Genomic DNA, 20,200 nt, shown 5'->3' with positions numbered 1-20,200 from the left:
AAACCAGAACCACTGTGGCTTTGATCCATTAGAGACTTTTTTAAATATCAAGCTGTATTCCCTTAGGAGTGTGTGACACTTTCCAGAAAGCACTTTCGTGGTTGTTACTGGCCCGAAATAGCTGGTTCCCACTATGTGTTTTTCCACCATGTAAGCTGAAATTTATGTAAGAGATTGGTGCTGTTCTCCCACTGCTAAAAATTCAGATTTTTTTTTTTCAATCTCCTTTCCATTTTGCTGACTGTGCAAGTTTTCCAGCTACATAACCAGGTTGTGGAAGGATTCAACCCGGGAGTTGCTGAGTGATCACACTGTGACATCACTCTGCTGGCAGAAGGCACCAAGACAGACACACACAGCACCCCCACAACTGCACCGTCCTTTCCCCCACACCAACTCGGGCAAATCCTGGGTGCAAGGACTACCTACCATTAACACATAAATATTTTAAGCTTCCTAACAGGTCCCCAGTAGATCTGCAGGGCTTTCTTTGCAATCCTGTTCATAGTAGTATATACTTAAACAAAGGGGGAAAAAAAAAAGTTTGTTTTTCTCCCAACATTCCTTGTTCTGCCTCACAGTGGGCATTACACTGTCCTTCCACAGCCACAACATTGGTCATTTGAACCTTGCTTATACTGAAAATGGAGCAGATGCCATACTAAACCACAAAACTATCAGTGCCTGCTTGGAGGAGTGTACAAATTAAATCAGTGTCAGGAGCAATGATTATCACCTTGATCGGTCAGCCAGTGAGTAGTTCTGCCACCCAGGGGAAAATGCTCATGCCTTCCATCAGCTTTACAAATTTCAGTGGTTAAATAGCTGTAAATTATATCCCAAGACCCAGATACTTTGTTCTACTTACTGTATCCACCAAAGCCATGCTAATACTTAACTTCCCAAAGGAAAAATAGAAGTGAGCTTTTTTTACTGTTTCAGTCTGTACTGTTTTTGCTGTTGGTTCTGGCATCCACTGCCTGCTGACAGTCTAAAATCTGTATTAATTTACAGTATGTCATCCCCAGAAAATACAGATTTGAATTCTGTATTGATTTACAGTATTACATCCACAGAAAAAAAGAAAAAATACCCCCCCAAATCTTCAGCACCTGTGAAAGATTTCACGAAACCCTCTCTATGCCACCAGAATTTAGCTAAATTCGAGTCAGATTTTAGATAAACCCCACCCATTGCTTAAAAAGTGAAATTTCTTAGTGAAATTTCTCATTGGATTTCTTATGCTTATTGCATTGTGGGAAAAGTTCTGAGCACTTGGACAGCACAAAGGAGACAGTATTGACAGGTTTTGCCTTTGATAAGCATGCACAGCACTGCTGACCATCAGTGTTAGGCCTGACAATCCTTCACAGAGCTAGACCTAAAACTGCTACAGCTGTGAGTCTCTAGAAAAAGAAACAACTTTTTTTCCCCTCAGAAAACTGAGAGTAGCTGGGAGAAAATATTTTTCCAAAAAGCCTATGACCGTATCACGAAGTATTTAGTAAGAACCAAACTGACAGATCGTGCAATAAAAATGATGTAGTGAAATAATAACAGTATCTTAAACAGGATTAAAATATAATATTTTACTAGTTATTTCAAAGAAAAGGTTTTTTTTCTTCCATCATTCTTACCCCTAGCTAAATTCCAAACAGCTATTTTTTTGTTAGGTACCAAGTGCAAATATACCAAGATAAGAGAGTTAGGAGAAAGAAATACCCAGTCTTTTTTTTCTTTTTTGTCCTTGTGTGGTAGGCTACATTGCGTTTCTCATGCCTAAAAACAAGCACCATCTCTCAAAATATTTGGTCGGAAACCTCAGCTTGAAAAGGAGGTATTTGACAGAACTGTCACATTTACATCAGCGTAACACGTGAACAGCTTCTGAAGACAAACATTAAGAGGAATCTCATAGAGGAGAACCTGTGCGAGGGGAAAACAAACTCAATGACAGTAGAAGTCAATTTACTGCCAGGGCAGAACCAACAGCCATCGTCATCCAGATCTTGTGGTGAAACTTCAGTGATAGCAACAGGGAAAGAATGATGATGCCAGCCATTTCCTTACTAATTGCACGCATTTATCTGTTGACTCTTCCTATCTTTCAAGAGGTATCCATATTGTTCTCACAACTAGTTTGATCTTATCCTGAAAAAAAATTTTGCATAATACAACAGGACACTTTTCTTATGTGAATATGTACCTTTCTTTTTTTCTTTCCTATATCACATTGGAGAAAAATACTTTGCTCTGTATTGCTAGCGTCTTTTAGGTCTCGGTGATTATGAACAGTGGCATTTCTCAGCTCCCTATTCAAGTTGTAACACAACACACTCACTACTTTGAGGTACAAACAGAAATTATAAGCAGATGCCAAAATTTATGTAGTGTATTTTACAAGTAATGCTTACCTAAAGTTTTTGAAACAATTCTGTCTGTGTGTTCTGACACCCTTCGCCCTTCACAGATCTGTTCATACATATTAGCCTCATAAAATAGTCACTTTTTATCCTCTTCACCATGATCCATTTGTCTTTTCAGCGGGTTTATGTTCAACACTATTGGAGTGGAATGGTGATTGTACCGTTTAACCCAACAGCTAGCTGGGCTTGAAAATGTATTCATGCCCTTCCTATTAATTACTCTTTAATGCCTATTTCTATCACACAGACTCATGTATCATCCTGGTTTATTTCGGAGGAATATAGCCATAGGATGACAATTATTGATGGAGCATAAAAACTGCAGCTAAAGACCGTATAAAGAAGAAAACAGAACTGATGTGGGAAGAGATGAAAAGATGAAAAATTGACTAGAGAAGAAAATTGGAATGAGCTAATTTACAAAAGAAAAAGAACAAGCCATGGCCAGGTAACTCTGAGTAAGATTAATTGCTATACATTTCCTTCCTCTTTGCAATTTTTATCTTATTTAATCTTCTATTCCACTTTTCTATGTAATGGTGCTATACTCTTACAAACTGTGATTCCACTCTTACGTAAGTTTGCTAGCTGGGTGTTAAGCGAGATCCTCTGTTTTCATAAACTGGTATATCACTATCAACGTTGTACTGTTACTCAAATTTAAGCCAGCCGAGGATTTGCTCCATTGACTTTTATGGATTTATTTTTAATTTATTACTCTGAGTTCAGAATCAAGTGCTCTGGATATAAATCTTGAACATAAATAGACAATTTCCAAATCTAAACAGTATAGCCACAAGTACCGTACAGAAAAACAAGCTAGGCATGTATAGAACTGTCTGAAAAGTTAACCAAATGCTGCTGTGCATTTGTTAGTAGTTTACTGTTTATTAAACAATAAATCAAGGTCCAAAAAACCTAATTAATTTAAATGAAGTATTGTTTAGTGAAATAGGAGCCTGTCAAAATAGTTGTTGGGGAGGACAATTAATTGGTACAAATGTGAGTGCAAATTTTGTTTTTAAACTTTAAAGCATGTCGTTTGTAGTATACAACATATGTGCACAATACAAATTTCATACATTTTCCTCAGTGACAATAAAAAGCGCAGTTTATTATAAACTGAAGTAAAAATTAAAATTAAAAAAAAAAATAAAATCACAGTTTTGTCATTGGTATGTGAAGGTTGTTCCAAGGGCCCATCCAGAGCTCCTCTTCATCTGACTGTGTGTGTTCACTGTGCGACTCCAAGGGCTCTTTGACATCCTCATTATCAACAACTGATTCTTGCTCTTCTGTGCTTTTCATTTTGGAGCCCCCTGGCTTTGTTACTATATTTTCGGCCCCTATAGTAGAGGAAGCAAATGAGACACTGCAAGGTCTTGTGTTCATTTTATCACTAGAAGATGGTCCCTTTGACAACGTGTTCAGTGGGACATTCTCCTCATGTGTCACTGCAAGCTTGTCCAGTTTCTTGAATTGTTTCCCCAGCCTCACTGGAGATGTGACTTTTAAATTATTACCAAGGCAAACGCGACGGGTTCTGACAACAGAGCCATTCTGTGCAATGTAGATGTTACCGTTGATGTTGTTTTGAATATTTGGGTTATTAAGACGATTCCTCTGGCTGGAGTCGGGAGCGCTGTCTTCTCCAGTGGAGCTGGTCTCATACTCTGGGTCGACTATCAACTTGATCCTTTTCTTTCTGGCCCACTGTTTGACAATAAATAGAAATGTCATTAAATCTCAGCACTATTACTGGCAGTTTCCTGCCCTTTTTCTATCTGTTATCTAGACACTCATATGAATTTTTATTAACTTGGTCTTTTGTATCCCTCCTTTCAGATTGTACACAGATAATTCTTAATTGTTTTGATTACCACTGTGTGCCACTTTGTGTGAACACACAATTCTTTGTACTAAAAAGTTATAAGACAGACAAACTCATTTCAGTTTGTGAACTGCATAATGCGAGTCAGAGTGTATAAAAACCGTGATGTTTTTCTTCAGGTTTGGAAAGTAGTGACAAATTTGTGGTGTGGGTTTTTTTTTTTAAAGATGCATTCAACTCTGCTCCCGTCAAGTCAAAGTGCACCTTCTTTGGAGAATTCTGAGGATGGAGACATTACTTTCTGAAAGAAAACTTGGGTAAATCACAATATTGGTAAGCCAGTCATATTTTGACAAAGTAATGTCTCAGTCTGTCTTACAAAGAGAGATGAAAACCAACTAGATAAATTACCCTTTCCAACGGAAACTGGAAGGCACTGATGATGAAGCCATTGTGTAAGTGATATTTCTAAGAAACTACTGTACTAATGGGTAAATGCTAGGAAGGCCTTAGAAGTTTTCTTCCAGAGTATTATTACATTGTAAATTCAGTGCAGAAATGGCATTGAGCAGGTCTGTTTTACATGCACAACACATCAAGCAGAGAAAGATCTCAGAACCTACACAAGGGAAATTCTCAGGCATGACGTTGGCAAAATTGGCTGGTTAAAAAAAAGAAAAGCTTGATATAAGGCTTTGTGCCAGTTCCAGTCTAGTGGGATCAATGGAGATGCTTTGCTATTAAATAGAAGATGGTGGAAAAATGAGACTTTAGATTTTATATAATTTATATATTTTTTTAAAGAGTTAGTGCAAACAATTTCCATGTTGCTGTGACTTTGTACTAATAGTGATTACACAAAACCCATTACTTATTTTAATTTATAATTGATCTTTTTAAAATAAATGCCTCCTTGCAGTACACTGAAACAAGCTACTATCATTCTTGAGTTAATAATGAAAACACTGTTATTTCACTAAGGCAGCAGATACCACCACAGTTAACTCCCACTGCAATACATACACATGCACACAAGAAAAGCCAGATTTTAGAGAAAGAAAATCATGCAAGGTACAAATGGGTGGTGATTACTCTTAAGCTTTTGAGAAGTTACACTTTGTACAAATTAGAGGCCTATTCTTTTGTTCCTGATGAAGACATACAATCTTCTTCACAGAGATATATTCAGGTGGATGAAAAGACTGACTAGTTTAAATGGGATTTACATTAAAACACTGGGTGCAGCTACAACTTTGTGCTATATGGGAATACAAAAAAGTAGGTAAGGGATCATAAATCTAGTTCACATTTCAACTGGAATTAAAGACAGTAGTTGAAAAGTTAGCGTCAGGCTTTGCAGCTCAACACCAACTGTCCTGCCAGGCTAACTCCACAGCAGGCTCAAGTATCTTAAAAATTCAAATGTTTTTCTATCCTCCATCTAACAGAGAATTCCTGGCAAAGCTTTGGTGTATATGCCAGAATTTGTACTAGCTTTAAAGTACTCACTCGCAAGACTAATCCAATACTGGCTCAAAGCTTTAATTTTATTCAGGCTTCTTACGGCTTATCTGGATAAATCTAGTGGTTAAGAAACAGCTCTGTGGCTTTCGATACAAGGTAAATAAAGCACAGATAGCTTGTGTGTATACAAAGCTTGCATACCCTGTGTGCTGACAGCACGGATAAGAGCTCCACGAGGAGGTACATCATGCAGAGGTTGTTTCTTATTTGACAACACGAAGGCCACTTGCACTCTCAATAACAAAAGCCCTTCCTACGTAATCACACTCATTCTGAGCGGAACTGTGCTAACGAAAGTGCTACAAGATTTCTCTATTGAATGACATCAGATATTCCAGGTAATTGAATTTTAAAAGGCAGATACCAAAATACAGAACATAGGTGATTGTTACCTTCAGCAACACTTTGCTGTTTCACATCTCAAACTTTTAAACAGATGATTAAAAAAACCCAACATCATCATTGTACTGTTAGGTAGGAAGGACAGAGGTTGGAAAATGTGTTCCATTTCTTTTTCTGACCAAGCTCACTTTGTACACCTACCTCTGTATTCCTGTCTTGTACATCACTGGTACCTGAAACCTGAATCCCATGGTGCAGAAATAGTTTAATCCCAGCTCTGCTAGTAATACTCTGCAGTTTTGGGAGTGTTGCTTTGCTGCAATTTCAGTTGTCCTCCCTGCAAACAGGGCTGATGTTTACAGCAGAGAACTCATCTGAAGATTAGCAAATGCTGTACGGTAGGGGAACATAAGGTGAAACCACGTATGACTTCTAAAGTCTTTTCATCCTCATCATCATCCCTGTTCTTCACCGAATTCCATGTTTTGCCCCTTTTCCTTCCTGCAGTGTTCCATTTTGTGACAGACATAACCTGCATGAACATAGGGCCCTTAATAGGTTTGTGCCATCAGGTTCGTCAAGCTATCCATCACAGCTAATGCAAAATGCAATGTTACTTTGCTTAACATTGCGCATAATCCAAAAAGGATTAAATCTAAGAATCAACACAATGCCTCTTTAACTACATTATTGAAATTAGCAGAGAAAAAGAAGTATTCCTTCCTGCCATTGCTCAATGAAAATTAATCTTTCTATATTCACCACTAAGTATACCTGAGTAGTTTCTCAGAGGAATTATCTTAGTTTGGTTTTCTATAGTTCTGTCCTTAAGACAGCATATAGGGTTCAAATGCTGAAGCAATAAGCTTTGACATTTTCTTTTTGGCTGTCTCTAGTCACGTGTGTATTGCTTAGGGAAGACCACACAGAAGGCACAGCAAACAAGATCACTCCTTACTGCAAAACATCCACCTACTGTTGCTCCTTTTTAAAAGGATGTAGAATCACCAGTAGTCTCTGACTCCATAACGGCAGTATCCAGGGTCTCATGTGATTGAGACTGACTGTTTTCCTGGGACATCTTTTTTCTTACTTTCTTTCTTTTCATATTGGTGTCTGAACTTTGATTCTCAGTATCAGGGGAAGTAGCAGTTTTACCAGAAGTGGCACTAGTTGTGCTTTTTGTCCCTTCAGTACCTTTGGAAGTAACACTGATTTCACTTTCTAGGCAAGAAGATTCATTCTTACTGATAGTTTCCTCCCTGTCACTAGCATCTATATCAACCTCTTCTGTGCTTTCATCCACGCTATCCTCACCATCAATAGCCGATTTTCCTCTCTTGTCTTCTTCAGCAGAAGCAGTTTTTGCATTGGCAGATGTTTCAGAAACTGCCTTATTTGTGTTATCTGCCGTCTTATCGGGGCTTGCGGTGACTTGCTCCACATCTGCTTGTTCATCGTCTTCTGATACTTCTTCTATCGTGTCTTCTATTTCAAGGCTGGCAGAAGAGGTTTTGCTCTTATAGCTGGAGCCTGAAGTTTTCCTGTAGCTCGTGTCTCTGTCACTACCTGATGCATTAGAGCTAATATTTGATTTCTGGCTGGATTGCCTCACTCTGCCGTGACAGCTCCCTCCCCTACTTTTTATACTGGACCTTTCAGTGCTTCTTCTACTGCTGGACTCACTAGTCCCTGATTTGCTGTACGAACTTCGCGCAGATGAGCTCTTTGACAGGCTACCATCTTCATCACTGTCAGTGTCTTCCTCATCATTGTCCTCTTCAGACAAGTCCTCCTCCGATTCACTGCTTGAGCTGGATCCAGAGTCATCGTCAGAATCCCCAAAATCATGCCCAGCTTCTTCATCCGAGTCCACAGTACTTTCAGTGGCTTCATCTTGGTCCAGAGTTACTTTCAAGTAGTCTTTATCTTCTGACTCTGAACCAGAGCTACTACTCTTCACGGATGAATCACCTGAGATGTATTTTCTTCTCTTCTTTTTCTTCTTCTCATAATCGCTATCCTCGTGTTCGCTCTCTGCTGTGATATTTATTGAAACTCCTGATTTTGCTTCTTCTCTTTCATATTCTTCCTCTCCTTTTCCTCTTGCATGCACTGAATCTTTGCTTATAGGCTCTTGAAATTTTCTGGAGACACTAATGCGTTTTAACACATGATTTAGTTTTTTCATCGAAGGTCTGTCATCTGTCGATTTCTGGAAGTAACTTCCTCTGATAATCATGCTTTTCTCACCGTCCACTTGGCGAGCTGACATCAACTTGGCATAACTGGAATCTTTCCTACCACCTTTCACTTTCTGCAGAATCATTGGGAATATCTTTGCTTTCTTCCATGGAGAACGAGCAGACTCCGTTCTTCCTTCCAGTTTGTGAGCACTGGCTGCAATGCGACTTAAATGCATCACTGCTTTTAGTTTCCTTTTTCCCTGGCTGGTCCTATATGCTCTTCCAGAACCATGTCTTAGATCCATCCCACCACCTAAAGGTCTACCTTCTATTTGAGCCCCTGCTCTCTGGCTTATACCTCTGCTTGAAGGACCTCTGCCTTGACTCATCCCCTGCAAATTATGAAAATGGAACTTGATTATTATTTGAAAGATACTTATTATGAAAACTCGTACCCTAAAATAAGTCAGTAGGAACAAATGCAACATTTTTTCCCAGCATCAAAACTAACTTACCTGTTTTAGAATAGCTTTTTACCAAAGTTATGGGGAAAGTTTTACTTCTAGAACAGGCTGCAAGTGCACAACTACCTTACTCTGCAACAGGGAAAAATATTGGCTCAGAAATGTTATCTCTTCTCATTTAATTAAAACCCATGTGATGGATTAAGAGTCCAGTATTTCTGAAAATTAGATTAAAAAAACCCAAGGAACATTTACGTCAACTTTCTTCTGGCTGCCACTGACATTTTAAAATTTCTTTACATTCAGTTGTGAACTTTATGATAAATTAGTTTAGGTGACTGCTTTTCTCAGTGGAAAATCACCAGTTATAGGCTGAATATTAGTAATACCCCATTTGGTTAACAATATAAAATGGAATTACCTAAGGCTATGTGGATTTTTCATTGAACAAGAAATCTACATTGAGGGAAAAATAGATGTGGATATTAAAAGAAACTCTGCAATTCCTTTTTATTTCTAGAAAAAGGGAAAAAGATGCTGACACAAAACTTTACTGGTCATCAGAAAGGCAAAAAATGATTAGCATTGGAAGAGCCACTTATTTGGTCTATACAGAACACGATATTCTAATTAATTGCAAAATACATATTTGACAAGGCTTAATGGTCCTTCACGTTGTTGCAGAGATGGAATCAACACACCAGAGACACTTACCTCTTCTGCTGTTGATCCATGCGGACTATAGTAGTAGCTACCATCATTCTCCACCACAACTTCCCCATACTCATCGTACATCCCCAAAGGAGACAGCAATCGGCGGCGGCTCCCATACTGAGGCAGTTCATACCTGGCAAAAACACCATCGTCTCTTCGTAATATGCACCAACATGTTCACGTGTGTCTCCACACACAGCAACAAATACACACACATCCCGAAAGGACAAGAATTTTTTTGCTCTCTTTTCTCTCTACCTTTGAGATGATTTTTTTTTTTTCCTTAGCGGTAACACAATCCAAAACCTCTTCCTATTGCAATTTGCTGCAAGCCCGTTACAACTGGAGGGCGACCCGCATTGCCAGGTCTCTGGGATCAATCAAGAATCCCCCAACTGCAATGACCTTCTTTCCAGGTACCTGATTTTTTGGGGGATCTTTTTTATAATTAGGGAATGAAAGAGCAGGTTCCCTGGGATCAGTTCTGGAGAATCCCTGCGAGCTTGTAAGAACAGCAATAATCCCTGACGTGCTTGCAGTCAGATGGGCATTATCAGAATAAGGCAGGATGATGTTTTCTAGGTGAACGTAAAAGGCCAGACGCTGGCTGGGAACTGTGAGCAGAAAGTATCAGTCACTGAACTCAGGCTGGGGAGCCACAAAAGGGGAGGAGATAATGGAAATTGATTTCCAAGACAGCAGAAATATGCAAATAAAAAAGTGAATATAAAACCAGTATGATAGATGGGGTATACACTCTGCAAGCATAATAATTAGATTCCTAAAGAAGCAGGGAGTTATACAACGCCCCCTTGACTTTAAGAGTTTTGTTGTCAGTGCATGCCTTCGTGGACAGAAAGATTAAAGTAATCCTGAGGTGAAGGAAAGTCTCCAGATTAGATGCTGTAATAATAAACATCACCAACCTGGAAAAGCAGCATTTTCAGAAATACATAGGAAAAAGGAAAATATACCCGTGCTCATAACTGTAGTAATCTTGCCCATAGTATTCCTGCCCTGGATCAATTCCAGACTCCATACTTAACTCCTGTCAAAAGAGAAACACTGAATGAATGCAAACAGTTACACACAGTATGACTGATGAAAAAGGCACAAAGAATGGTATCCCAAAGCACAAACAAGCAAAATAAAAAATGATAATAATTTGACGAACATTGACAACTGTCAAGAACCATAATAAGAAGCCAACAGGAGCTTTAAATGACCCCTTCCCTGGTGTATTCCCTGGGAGTGACTGTTCTAAGTCAGCTAAATGCAGATGCTGTTCTAGTGTGGGATCCTGTACAAAAACCTCATTCAGTAAACTGAACTCACAGCAAATACACTGTCACTTCTTGTGCCTCTCTCAAAGGAAAAAGCTGTGTTGAAAGATTAGGGCTATTTTACTTACACTGTTTGTCAGGTCTCTTTTTTTAATGTTTTCTCAACCATCAACAATCACGAGCAGCCTTGGACTAAGCTAAGTACTTGTCTGTATCCTACAAAAGCACCAGTGTGTCCTTAAGCTCCTGTCACACACAGCTTGGTATGAGGCTGCTCTGTGGAATACCTCTGAACTGCAGTATTGACACAGAGCACCAGCGCTTGGGTTTTGGCAAGGGACTGCATGTCGTCTCTATCTCACAGCTTCCTAGAGGTTTTTCTTTTGACCAATGAATTTAAAGTTGTGTCAGAGCATCTCGTTGTAATTACTTAGAATGACTGCAGAAATGATCACCATTCTGTACCACAGAAATACCATTGACAGCAACGTCTCACAAAAGCTACATTTGCTCTATTGCTTATTCTCGAAATGATATTGGGTCTAAAAGATTTGAAATAGAAAGTATTGGGTTTATAATGCAGAGCGGCCTTTGCACTTCACAGCAGTGTGCTAATGCTTTCATTACCTTGACAGGCCAACTGCTTAGTTCATCTCTAGGTACAATAACCAATTATCAGTTGACTGACATCTGAAAAAAATAGATTGCAGTTGGACAGCGAGGAAATTATTCTGTCTGTGAATCTGGACGCGAAGCTAGGAAAGCTTTCAGTCTGTGTGACAAAGTCCATGGGAGCAACTAAAAGATGCTCAAGGGGAAAATATCGAGATGCAGTAAATTTAAGGTATTTAATTAAAACAACATAAATGGGTAACAATGTCAGGACTTTCCTTTTCATCTAAAAGAGTCAGGGGGAAAATATTACCTAAGACAGACAAGCTTTTATTAGGAAATTATGTAAAAGCCATTAAAAAAGTTATAGAATAATTAAGAAATGAAAAATAGTGGTACCTCTGGTCTGAGAAGAGAAGGTCTCAGCAACTGCTGTTGCTACAAAAGAAAATTAGGAAGGGGTTAATTAAGCAGCAACAATTAAAGTGCAGGTCATTTGTGTTTGAGTTAAGATTGGAAAGAAATCCTAAAAACACAGGTCCTTCAGAGCCTTTTGTACAGCAGTCACCTGGATACTTCCATACTGAGAAGTAGAACACTGCTAAGCACCTAAGGTAGTAAAATCACTTTACAGTCCACTATTTCTTTTGCCTAATATAAAATCAAATTCCCAGTTTATGTGGTGATTCTCTAAATTATTTAACTCAAGAACTTCTGTCAGAACCCAAGAGAACTATCGTGTGGTGTATGTTGGAGACAGCAGGGAGACAACGGCAGACAAAAAATTATCCACAACAGGTAGAAAGCAAATCTATGGGAATTGGCAGTAAAGTCTGTGATTCAGCTATTAAAAACCTGAAGTGATTTGATTTCTTACACAAGCTTCTACTGCAATACCATTGCTTTAATTCTCTGTCTATATTTACATACTTCTGTGGCTTTTAACTGAGTACCTCGCAACCACAAATACACTCTAATTCACAATACCAGTAAGTCAGTGAAGGATTATCTCACTCGTTTTCTCTACAGCTTCTGTGTGATTTCATTCTGTATGTAGCATGCAGTGAAAAAAGCATGCTGACGTGAGGGAAAAGACCCCAGGAGGCTGCATGGAGAGGACTGACAGGACAATATGGCTCCTCGCAGGTGTGTCACAGCTAAACATGGGTCATTTTTAGTAGTCATGTTGTTAATTACTCTGCAGCTCCAGTTTTCTGCAAATGACAGACCGATACACATCACTTGCCATTTTGTACATTAGGATCAGATTTACTCAGGAAAATTAGTACCGTTGTCCCCACACTCCTCCCAAAACTTGGTGGCACTATTTCAGCCAAGTTTCTTGGCCAAAACCAAATCCTGAGAGATGCGGAAGTTCTGTATCTAAATTAAGAGACACAGATCAGCTCTGCAAAGGAAGGAAAAATCGCAGCAGAACAACAGAAAGCTTGCAATTTATAAAACACTACTGAATCAGGAGCAGTAGGCTCCAGACGCACACCTTAAAATTAATAAAACTGATCCAGCTCTCAGCAGTAAATATCAGCCTTTATGATAGAAATGTATTTTGGAGAACTTTCTAATTATTAAATTAGTTCATTCAGATTTCTGAAGGAAACTCTCCATGTTACTCATTGCTGGAGAAAAAAATGCTGCAAGAACGACAGAGTACACTGAGTTGCAGAGAAGGTCTGTGTAGTCCAGTACCAGGCCCATGACAGTGGGCCATGGCAGATGATTAGCTGTGCCATAATAAAACACAGCAAGCGTGGAGGGAATTCCCTGGGAAAATCTTTTTGGCAGTTGTCGAGCAGCAACATCCTAGTGTGGAGGTTAGTTTGTCCCACGATGGTTACTAGCACCCAGTGACTCTGCCTCGTGAACTTTTTGAACCACTTTATATTTCTGGCCTCTAAAACACCCAGTAGCAATGAGTTTCACAACATAGACTGTATGGGAAAACTATGTTGATGAGATTAGTATTTTAAACGTAACTGGGGAACAGCCTTACCTCTTGCTGTGCATATCCTCGCCTAGAAGTCAGAAAAAGAAAAAAAAAATATTAGTATTCTTCTGTGAGACTACATAAAGATGCATATAGCCATTCTTTCTGGAGAGAGGTGAAAAGATAATGTAATTAGAAATATTACTAGCAAGAAAAGAAATACATACCTACAATACAAAATATGTTTTTCTTTATATTTGCTCTGGACATACGAATTATTGCATGAGAAAGGCTAGGGAATCTTTGGGATCTTTTCTTGCTTTAGATTGCAAATGAATGAGAAGAAATCCCCAATCCCCAAAAGCCAGAGAGCCAGTGCACCCAGTGGAACACAGCAAAGGGAAAGGGGCTGACTGCTGTGTTTGGTTTTCCTTGCGTTCCCGTAAGAGAGGTCCAGCCCAGTCACCTTCTCTGTTGCCTCAGAGACCATCTACAAAGACACTCTTATTTCACGCATCTGCTTAAGCAGTGAAACAGTTTCTCTTCTACTCCTGGACTTTCTGTATCCACTCGGGACTTGCTAGAAATTGGCCTGGAGCTTCTATTACTAATTTCTTGTAATAACATTATTATTAAAATTACACATTTCCTCTGCAGGGGAGAGTTAAATTATTTTTGCTATCCATGATATTTTGCCACAGGCTTTGTGCTTTTGATCTTATTGGATTTTTTTTTGTTGTTGTTTTAATTCATTTTCTTGGAGCCATTCATATGCATGACAAATGCACTTATGTCTATCAAGTTTTCTATTTTCACATTTTGTGCCAGAATATTAAAATGGTTTAGACAAAACTAGGGAACAGCAATGCAATTTAGGTCTTAGCATTATTATTAAGGATAAGCCTGGGTTTTGTTTGTTTTTTTTTTTAAGAAGGAAAGGATAAATGCTCAAAACTATGTTGAGCTTAACCCACTACACAGACAGCAGTCTAGAGAAATTCTTTAATTACACTTCAGTAAATAATAAAGAACAGAGTAGAAGTCCTTTTAATTCTTTAATATCACCATCTATAAAGTTTTCTATTAATATTCAGCACATGGAACTGATTATCAGCATTAAATTAATGCTGTTGCCCATATAATATAAAACTAATGAACAACTGAAATGAAGATTTATCATCAAAAGATGATCGGTGACTTTTCAAATCCCACTTGAGGAACACTGTATTTAGTTTCCATATCGCCTACAACAATCTTCAGATAAAGAAGGTCTTGTGTTGCACAGAGGATAAGTAAGCCTATTACTCTTAGTTGCTCTCGAGTAGTCGCTATATTGCAGATTAAAAGCATAATACAAGTAATTCTCATTAAATTTGGAATTCAACTTTCTTAAAAATAGCACCATGCTGTGTTTTGAGAGATGCTTATACTTCTCTTATAGTTTTGTGTGGCCATGATTAGAAGGAAAAAAAAAAAACCCAAAAGACAAAAAAACCCCATTCACTCAATACAGCACAAGGATCTATTCTGACAAAAAGGCAAAGGTCAAAACAACATCATTTGTTTCCAGAAAGAAATTAAAGCTCTCCACCGAAGGAGGAATTGCTTCTGGATAAACATTATCAGCCAGACTTCACTGCAGTCAGTCAGAGAGAAATCTTCAGTGCAAAATGGGAAGCAAGGCCATACTGCCTATGATGATGTAGGATAATATGACAGCTAGTATACACTGCTGGTACTTAACATGAAAGATAAAACAAGAATGAATTTACATGTACAAAACGTGCCGACCTTTCGCAGGTCTGTATTGCTAACATAGGTTAAAGGAACTGTGATTTGCCTAAAGCAACAATTTTTCCCAATCACTGGCATCCCAGCAGGCATTTGCTATTTCATACTTTATATCTGTTTTCATATTAAAAGCAAAAGCATCATAAACCCCAAATACTACAGATACTACTCAGAGGAGGCAACTGCTTATCAGTTTGCCCTGACTCTTAAAACGGAGGTTTCCTGCAGTTCATAGATGGAACTGAGGCGAAAGAATCTGGAAGGGAGACAAGTAATGATATGCTACTGCTCAATTTCAGCTTTGCAAACGGGTTTGCAAAGAAGCGCTCTCCACTGATGCAATCTCTGCTCCTGCTCAGAACTCAACCCAGCCAAGCTGATGATGAAAAGGTCAGAGATATATCCAGGGTCACATCTCACTCTAATTAACCAAATCAGACAACCTGAAGAGGGGTCAATAAACTTATATATGCTCAACTTCTTACCAACTAATATATTGGTTGTAATACTTTGTAGCGCTGCAGAACTGCAGTAGCATCCAGACACCCCAATGAGACAGAACTTCCCTGGGTTAGGTTAAAAATACACGCTACTGGTACAGTTTCTTTCCCAGTCTAATAGAATGATTTTTTTAACAAAGGCTATTCAAAAAAACAGCAGGAGAACAAAGGTTGCATTAATTCCAGACAAAATGAAACTAGGTTTTGTAAACTTTCCAACTTAATAAAGGTTTCCAGCATGAGAAAGCAGGTATTCCTCATTAGTGAAGAGCTGATTACCATGACCCCCACAGACTCTTCTGAGAGTGATGAAACTGAATAGTTAAAAAGGAGCTCCTGTGTGATGTTCATTCTTTCTGCTTAAGGAATGCCACAAATAACTGTAGCCGAATAAAACCTTTCGAGTTTATGCTGTGAATTACTAAACACCTGCAGCTTTGCTGCGTGACACTACACACTGCAAAATTAGGTCATATTTGTCTAATATTTCACTAGTGATGTAATGAACTTCACAAAAGCATCTGTTATGGGTCTACAAGCTCTAAAGTGGGATTTGGGTACTTAAATTCAAATCTCTGCCTTAAGGGTTGATCCACTCTGAACATGTTTAGCACAATAATTTCTCATGCTCATCTCTGCACGCTTTCTACTGTCCCACTGTCTCCATGCCTGGACCGTGGCAGGCACACAGAAGCAAGTACACATGTAAGTCATCTTCCGATTCTGGCTCTTAAATCTTAGAAGTTTCTCTAACTAATAGCTGCTGAACTTTGACAATTTGCTGCTGGTGCTGCAGTAGTGCCACTCTTGGAGAATTTAGCATCATCGGCAGGTATTCTGCATGCGTGCATCTCGTAAATTATACAGGTTCTGTTACAGCAAAAATGCTATGATCGATAATCATTCCCCTCACACATTTAGCTACTATACGTGTCTTGGAACTACAGTCTAGCCCAACAAGAGGTTTAAGCAAAGAAAAGTTCCAATGTATCAGCGAAACTTGTGTGATGGAGTTCACGGAGTTTGGCTCTGGGACAAAGAAAGAGAAACTACCTTCAGCAGTTTCCGACTGAAGCATCCATACATGTCCTAACTGCAGATTTAAAAAAAAAAGAGAAAAGAGAAAAAGCCAAGCACCATGGAAATGCTGAGTATCTCTAGACAGTCTGATAAATAATTAATTACCTTTTTTCTCAGAATTACAACATTTGATACTGAACTGGGTTTTTAGTTTTTCTTCATTATGTAATATTTGCCTTTCCCAGTATGTTCTTAAAAATTGTCATTTTAAACATGAATATTTTGAATTTTGGCAAAAGACTAAAGGGAAATTTGCAAGTTGAACCAAACCAACATTCATTTAAATGCCAAAACTGCTTTTACCTACCATTTTTTTTTTCAAAGGACAAGCTAATTTACTGTAATTGACATATTTAATGTAAAGATCTGATTTAGATGACTGTGAGCAAAAAAGCCAGTAAGTAAATCCATATTACATGGATTTTTATAAGTACTTGAAAAATCTTCACTTGGTGACACTAATCAGAGTGACTTTATTACAATTTAAGTGAGATGTTTCAGCTGTAAAGCTCATGGCAAACTAGCACTAAAGTTGAAGAGACGCCAACAACATGCACATGCAAAATAAAAAACAAACAAATGCTTTGTACATTAAAGAAATTTACAAAATAAAAACTTTTAACATGCAGTTACAATACAAAAAATGCAATGGAAGGCAGAACATAGGTAACAGGAGGGAAGACAGCCAGGTTTACTGACAAATCAAGACAAAACCCTTCTTCTGACTTGAGATGCAAACGTGAGCTGAAAGAAAGCATGCCAGCATAGCAGAGCGCTGCGTCATCTCCCACGGAATAAGATGATGCATTACTGCAGTAACTCCTTCTCACTATTGCTGAGCCTGCTTCCTACCAGCACTTGCTTTCTTTGACATCCACTATTTCACAGTAAGATTCCTCCCAGGTGGTACATTTTATGGGCAAAGCAAGAGATTCCAATTACAGCTGCAGAAAAATCACTCTGCTTACTGATAATACCTACAGTGAAGGCTGCTTAACATAAAGCAGTATCAAGCCCTCTGCCGTCTATGACCGATCCTTGGGTAAAAATGGACAGTTTTCCCCAAGAATTTTTGGTAAACAGACTAAGAACCAGCATCATGGAACAGCAAGATGTAGCTCTGAGAAAACAACTTGCAGAATTATTATACATTACAAATTTCCAAGTGAACAGGAAAGACAATGTCTCTCAATTTTGGGATTAGGACTGAATAAGTGGTGATATACAGCAGAGAAAGGGAAAAAGTCTGAATTTCTAGAGAGTCTGAGGCAGATACCATGTGCTGCATTAGAGTCATCTCACTCAAAATGTTACATGCAGAAAACATCCAACCGTAAATATTACAGTGCTGTCGACTGAGATGGAAAGCATTTCTCAAGCTCCTCCACAACACAGCTCAAGTTGCCATTCTGCTGGTTGTGCTCAGCCACAGCTTCTGGAGTTGGCAGCTCTGCTGTTGCAACCGGTTTGAGCTTAGAAACATGCTTGGGCAGAACGTGGTTTTTGTCTATTTGGCTGTACATGTTGGCCACAGACTTTTCAATTGCCGCTAAATTCTGAACATTTTTAAGAATACCTTTCAGCTCCCTACGGGGAGGAGGCTCTGGCACTGTGGCCAGTGGTGGTACAGCTGGCTGTTTGGCAGGGGATTTTGAATGCTTGGCAGGGGAGAGGTGCTGGGTGCCAAGAGGAGATGAAGAAGAAAGAGAAACTGTGGGCGGAGGATGTGCTGGCAACAGAGGAGGGCATGGAGGTGGTGGTGGAGGTGGCAGCAGTGGAGGTGGGGGTGGGGGAATTTTAGGCGGCGCTGGAATGCTTTCTATAACTTCTTTGGTCTGAGGAGCTAGAAAACTTTGGCAAACTGATTTCTTTATCCTAAAAGATGGAGGAGTTGGTTTGCGAGTTGGTGGAGGAGAAAGTTCTTCAGGATAGTCGTGGTGAGTGATGATTACAGAGGGGACCGCGGAGGCCTCCGGTTCAACTCCTTCAGCACAAGGTGTTGGAGAGGACAGAGGAGAAGAGCGAAGGCAAGGAGAAGCAACCATGCTTCTAGGAGACTGCTCTAGCACGTTCTCTCCTTCTTGGAAACAGATGCTGTGTGTTGGCGATCGGATTGATGTCACATCAGGAGATTTCACTTGCTTCATTTCCTGCAAAGCCTGCTGCTCAAACTGTCTGGCCTTCTCTTTTACAGTTAACTTGGGGCCACTTATTTTTTGAAATAGTGGACTGCTAATATCAACACTGCTATGTTGATTTTCAGTTCCTTCATTCTCTGCTTTGAGTCTCTCCTGTTGCCACTGAATGGGGTCCATGATAACTGGCCTACTCAGAGAAACAGGCGCGTGGCTCTTAGTAGCATGAGTTGGTATTGTCCATGCACGGTGACTGCCTCCCAAAGAGGCATCTCTCAAGACTAGTCTTGAAGGAGAAAGAGTATCTAGAGTATCATTTCTTTTCCGTAGAAACCCAGCAGCAACGGGACTTTGAGTGACACCTTCCACATATAATGGGTTTTGAGTAGTTAATGGGTTCTCATCAGATAAAAAAGTAATGTTACTTGAAGATTTGGGGAGATTATTGTTCAATGATCCATTGATATTAGATTGCTTGTGAGCCTCAATAGCACGGGAAGCAAAGCTGCTTATAACTCTCTGACGGTCTCCTTCTTCTAAGACTGACTTTTTTCCCCTGCTTTGTTGGAAATGGTAGAGAAGAAAAAGACTTGAAAGAAAAGAAGATAACCACATGTGAGGAAACATGCATGGACATAGATACTTATGAGAGAGAAAAAAAAGAATTTATGATATGAATCAGAGCCAATAAATTACTTCTAGCAAACTACTACTATCCAACAGAAAGACCACATTTACTAGACTACTGGGCAAGACATTTACTTTTACATCTTCTTTAGGGGAGAGGACTTGAGGAGGAAGAAAAATCAAAAAAAGTTTTCAGCTACTCAGCAAGTTCAAAAATGAGTTAACCTCTTAAAAAACCCTTTAGATTGCAAAAGTATCACTCAATAGTGTCCCCTGTCTCCCCAGTGACACAAAACATCAATGCTACGTAGTTGTGCGATGCAGTTTCTCTATGAGATAATATGGAAACATGGTATGTATACTGCATGTGTATAATTGTGTCTCCATCGTTCAAATGGCAGTGGCACTGTGACATACTGCACACAGCCAACACAGAATATTCACAGGGATTTTTAAGTTAAACCTATTCTATAATAATTGTGCATCAAAACTCTGCTGTTCTATAAAACACATGTACGATTAGGTAGTGTTTAAGTGTGCCTGCACTGCCTTTTAAGGACTAGCCATAGGTCACACACAAAATTACAGCTGTGGTCGGAGCTGATGGTGAGCCTGAAATCATGGTCCCAGGAGGAGTCTGAGGTGCACTGAGGCACACCTGAAGCGTAGACCTGTAGGTTCTATGTGAGGCAGACGATGGGAGCTGAAGCCAGTCAGCTGAGATGCATGTTGTACTCAGA

General features: G+C 39.2%; 1 protein-coding gene across 15 annotated transcripts in view; it reads right to left on the bottom strand.

Annotated features, from left to right (window-relative positions):
• Positions 1-3,111: 3,111 nt before the first annotated feature.
• PCDH15 (protocadherin related 15) overlaps positions 3,112-20,200 on the bottom strand; it is an 896,179-nt gene continuing 879,090 nt past the window's right edge. For 14 of the 15 annotated variants that reach the window (XM_076339474.1, XM_076339470.1, XM_076339471.1 and 11 more), the window contains 5 exons: positions 13,394-13,415; positions 11,782-11,820; positions 10,462-10,535; positions 9,488-9,620; positions 6,991-8,701 (listed from right to left, as the gene is read on the bottom strand). In XM_076339474.1, coding sequence (XP_076195589.1) covers positions 7,112-8,701; positions 9,488-9,620; positions 10,462-10,535; positions 11,782-11,820; positions 13,394-13,415 — 1,858 coding nt within the window. In that variant the 3' untranslated portion in view covers positions 6,991-7,111. Of the gene's footprint in view, positions 4,140-6,990; positions 8,702-9,487; positions 9,621-10,461; positions 10,536-11,781; positions 11,821-13,393; positions 13,416-20,200 lie in introns of those variants that run through there. The other variant, XM_076339482.1, reaches the window with a different exon arrangement.

Source organism: Aptenodytes patagonicus, chromosome 5, assembly GCF_965638725.1.
Source record: "Aptenodytes patagonicus chromosome 5, bAptPat1.pri.cur, whole genome shotgun sequence".
NCBI classification, from domain to species: Eukaryota; Metazoa; Chordata; class Aves; order Sphenisciformes; family Spheniscidae; genus Aptenodytes; species Aptenodytes patagonicus.
The sequence above is the reverse complement of the archived record's forward strand: the minus strand, read 5'-3'. Positions and strand labels throughout refer to the sequence as shown.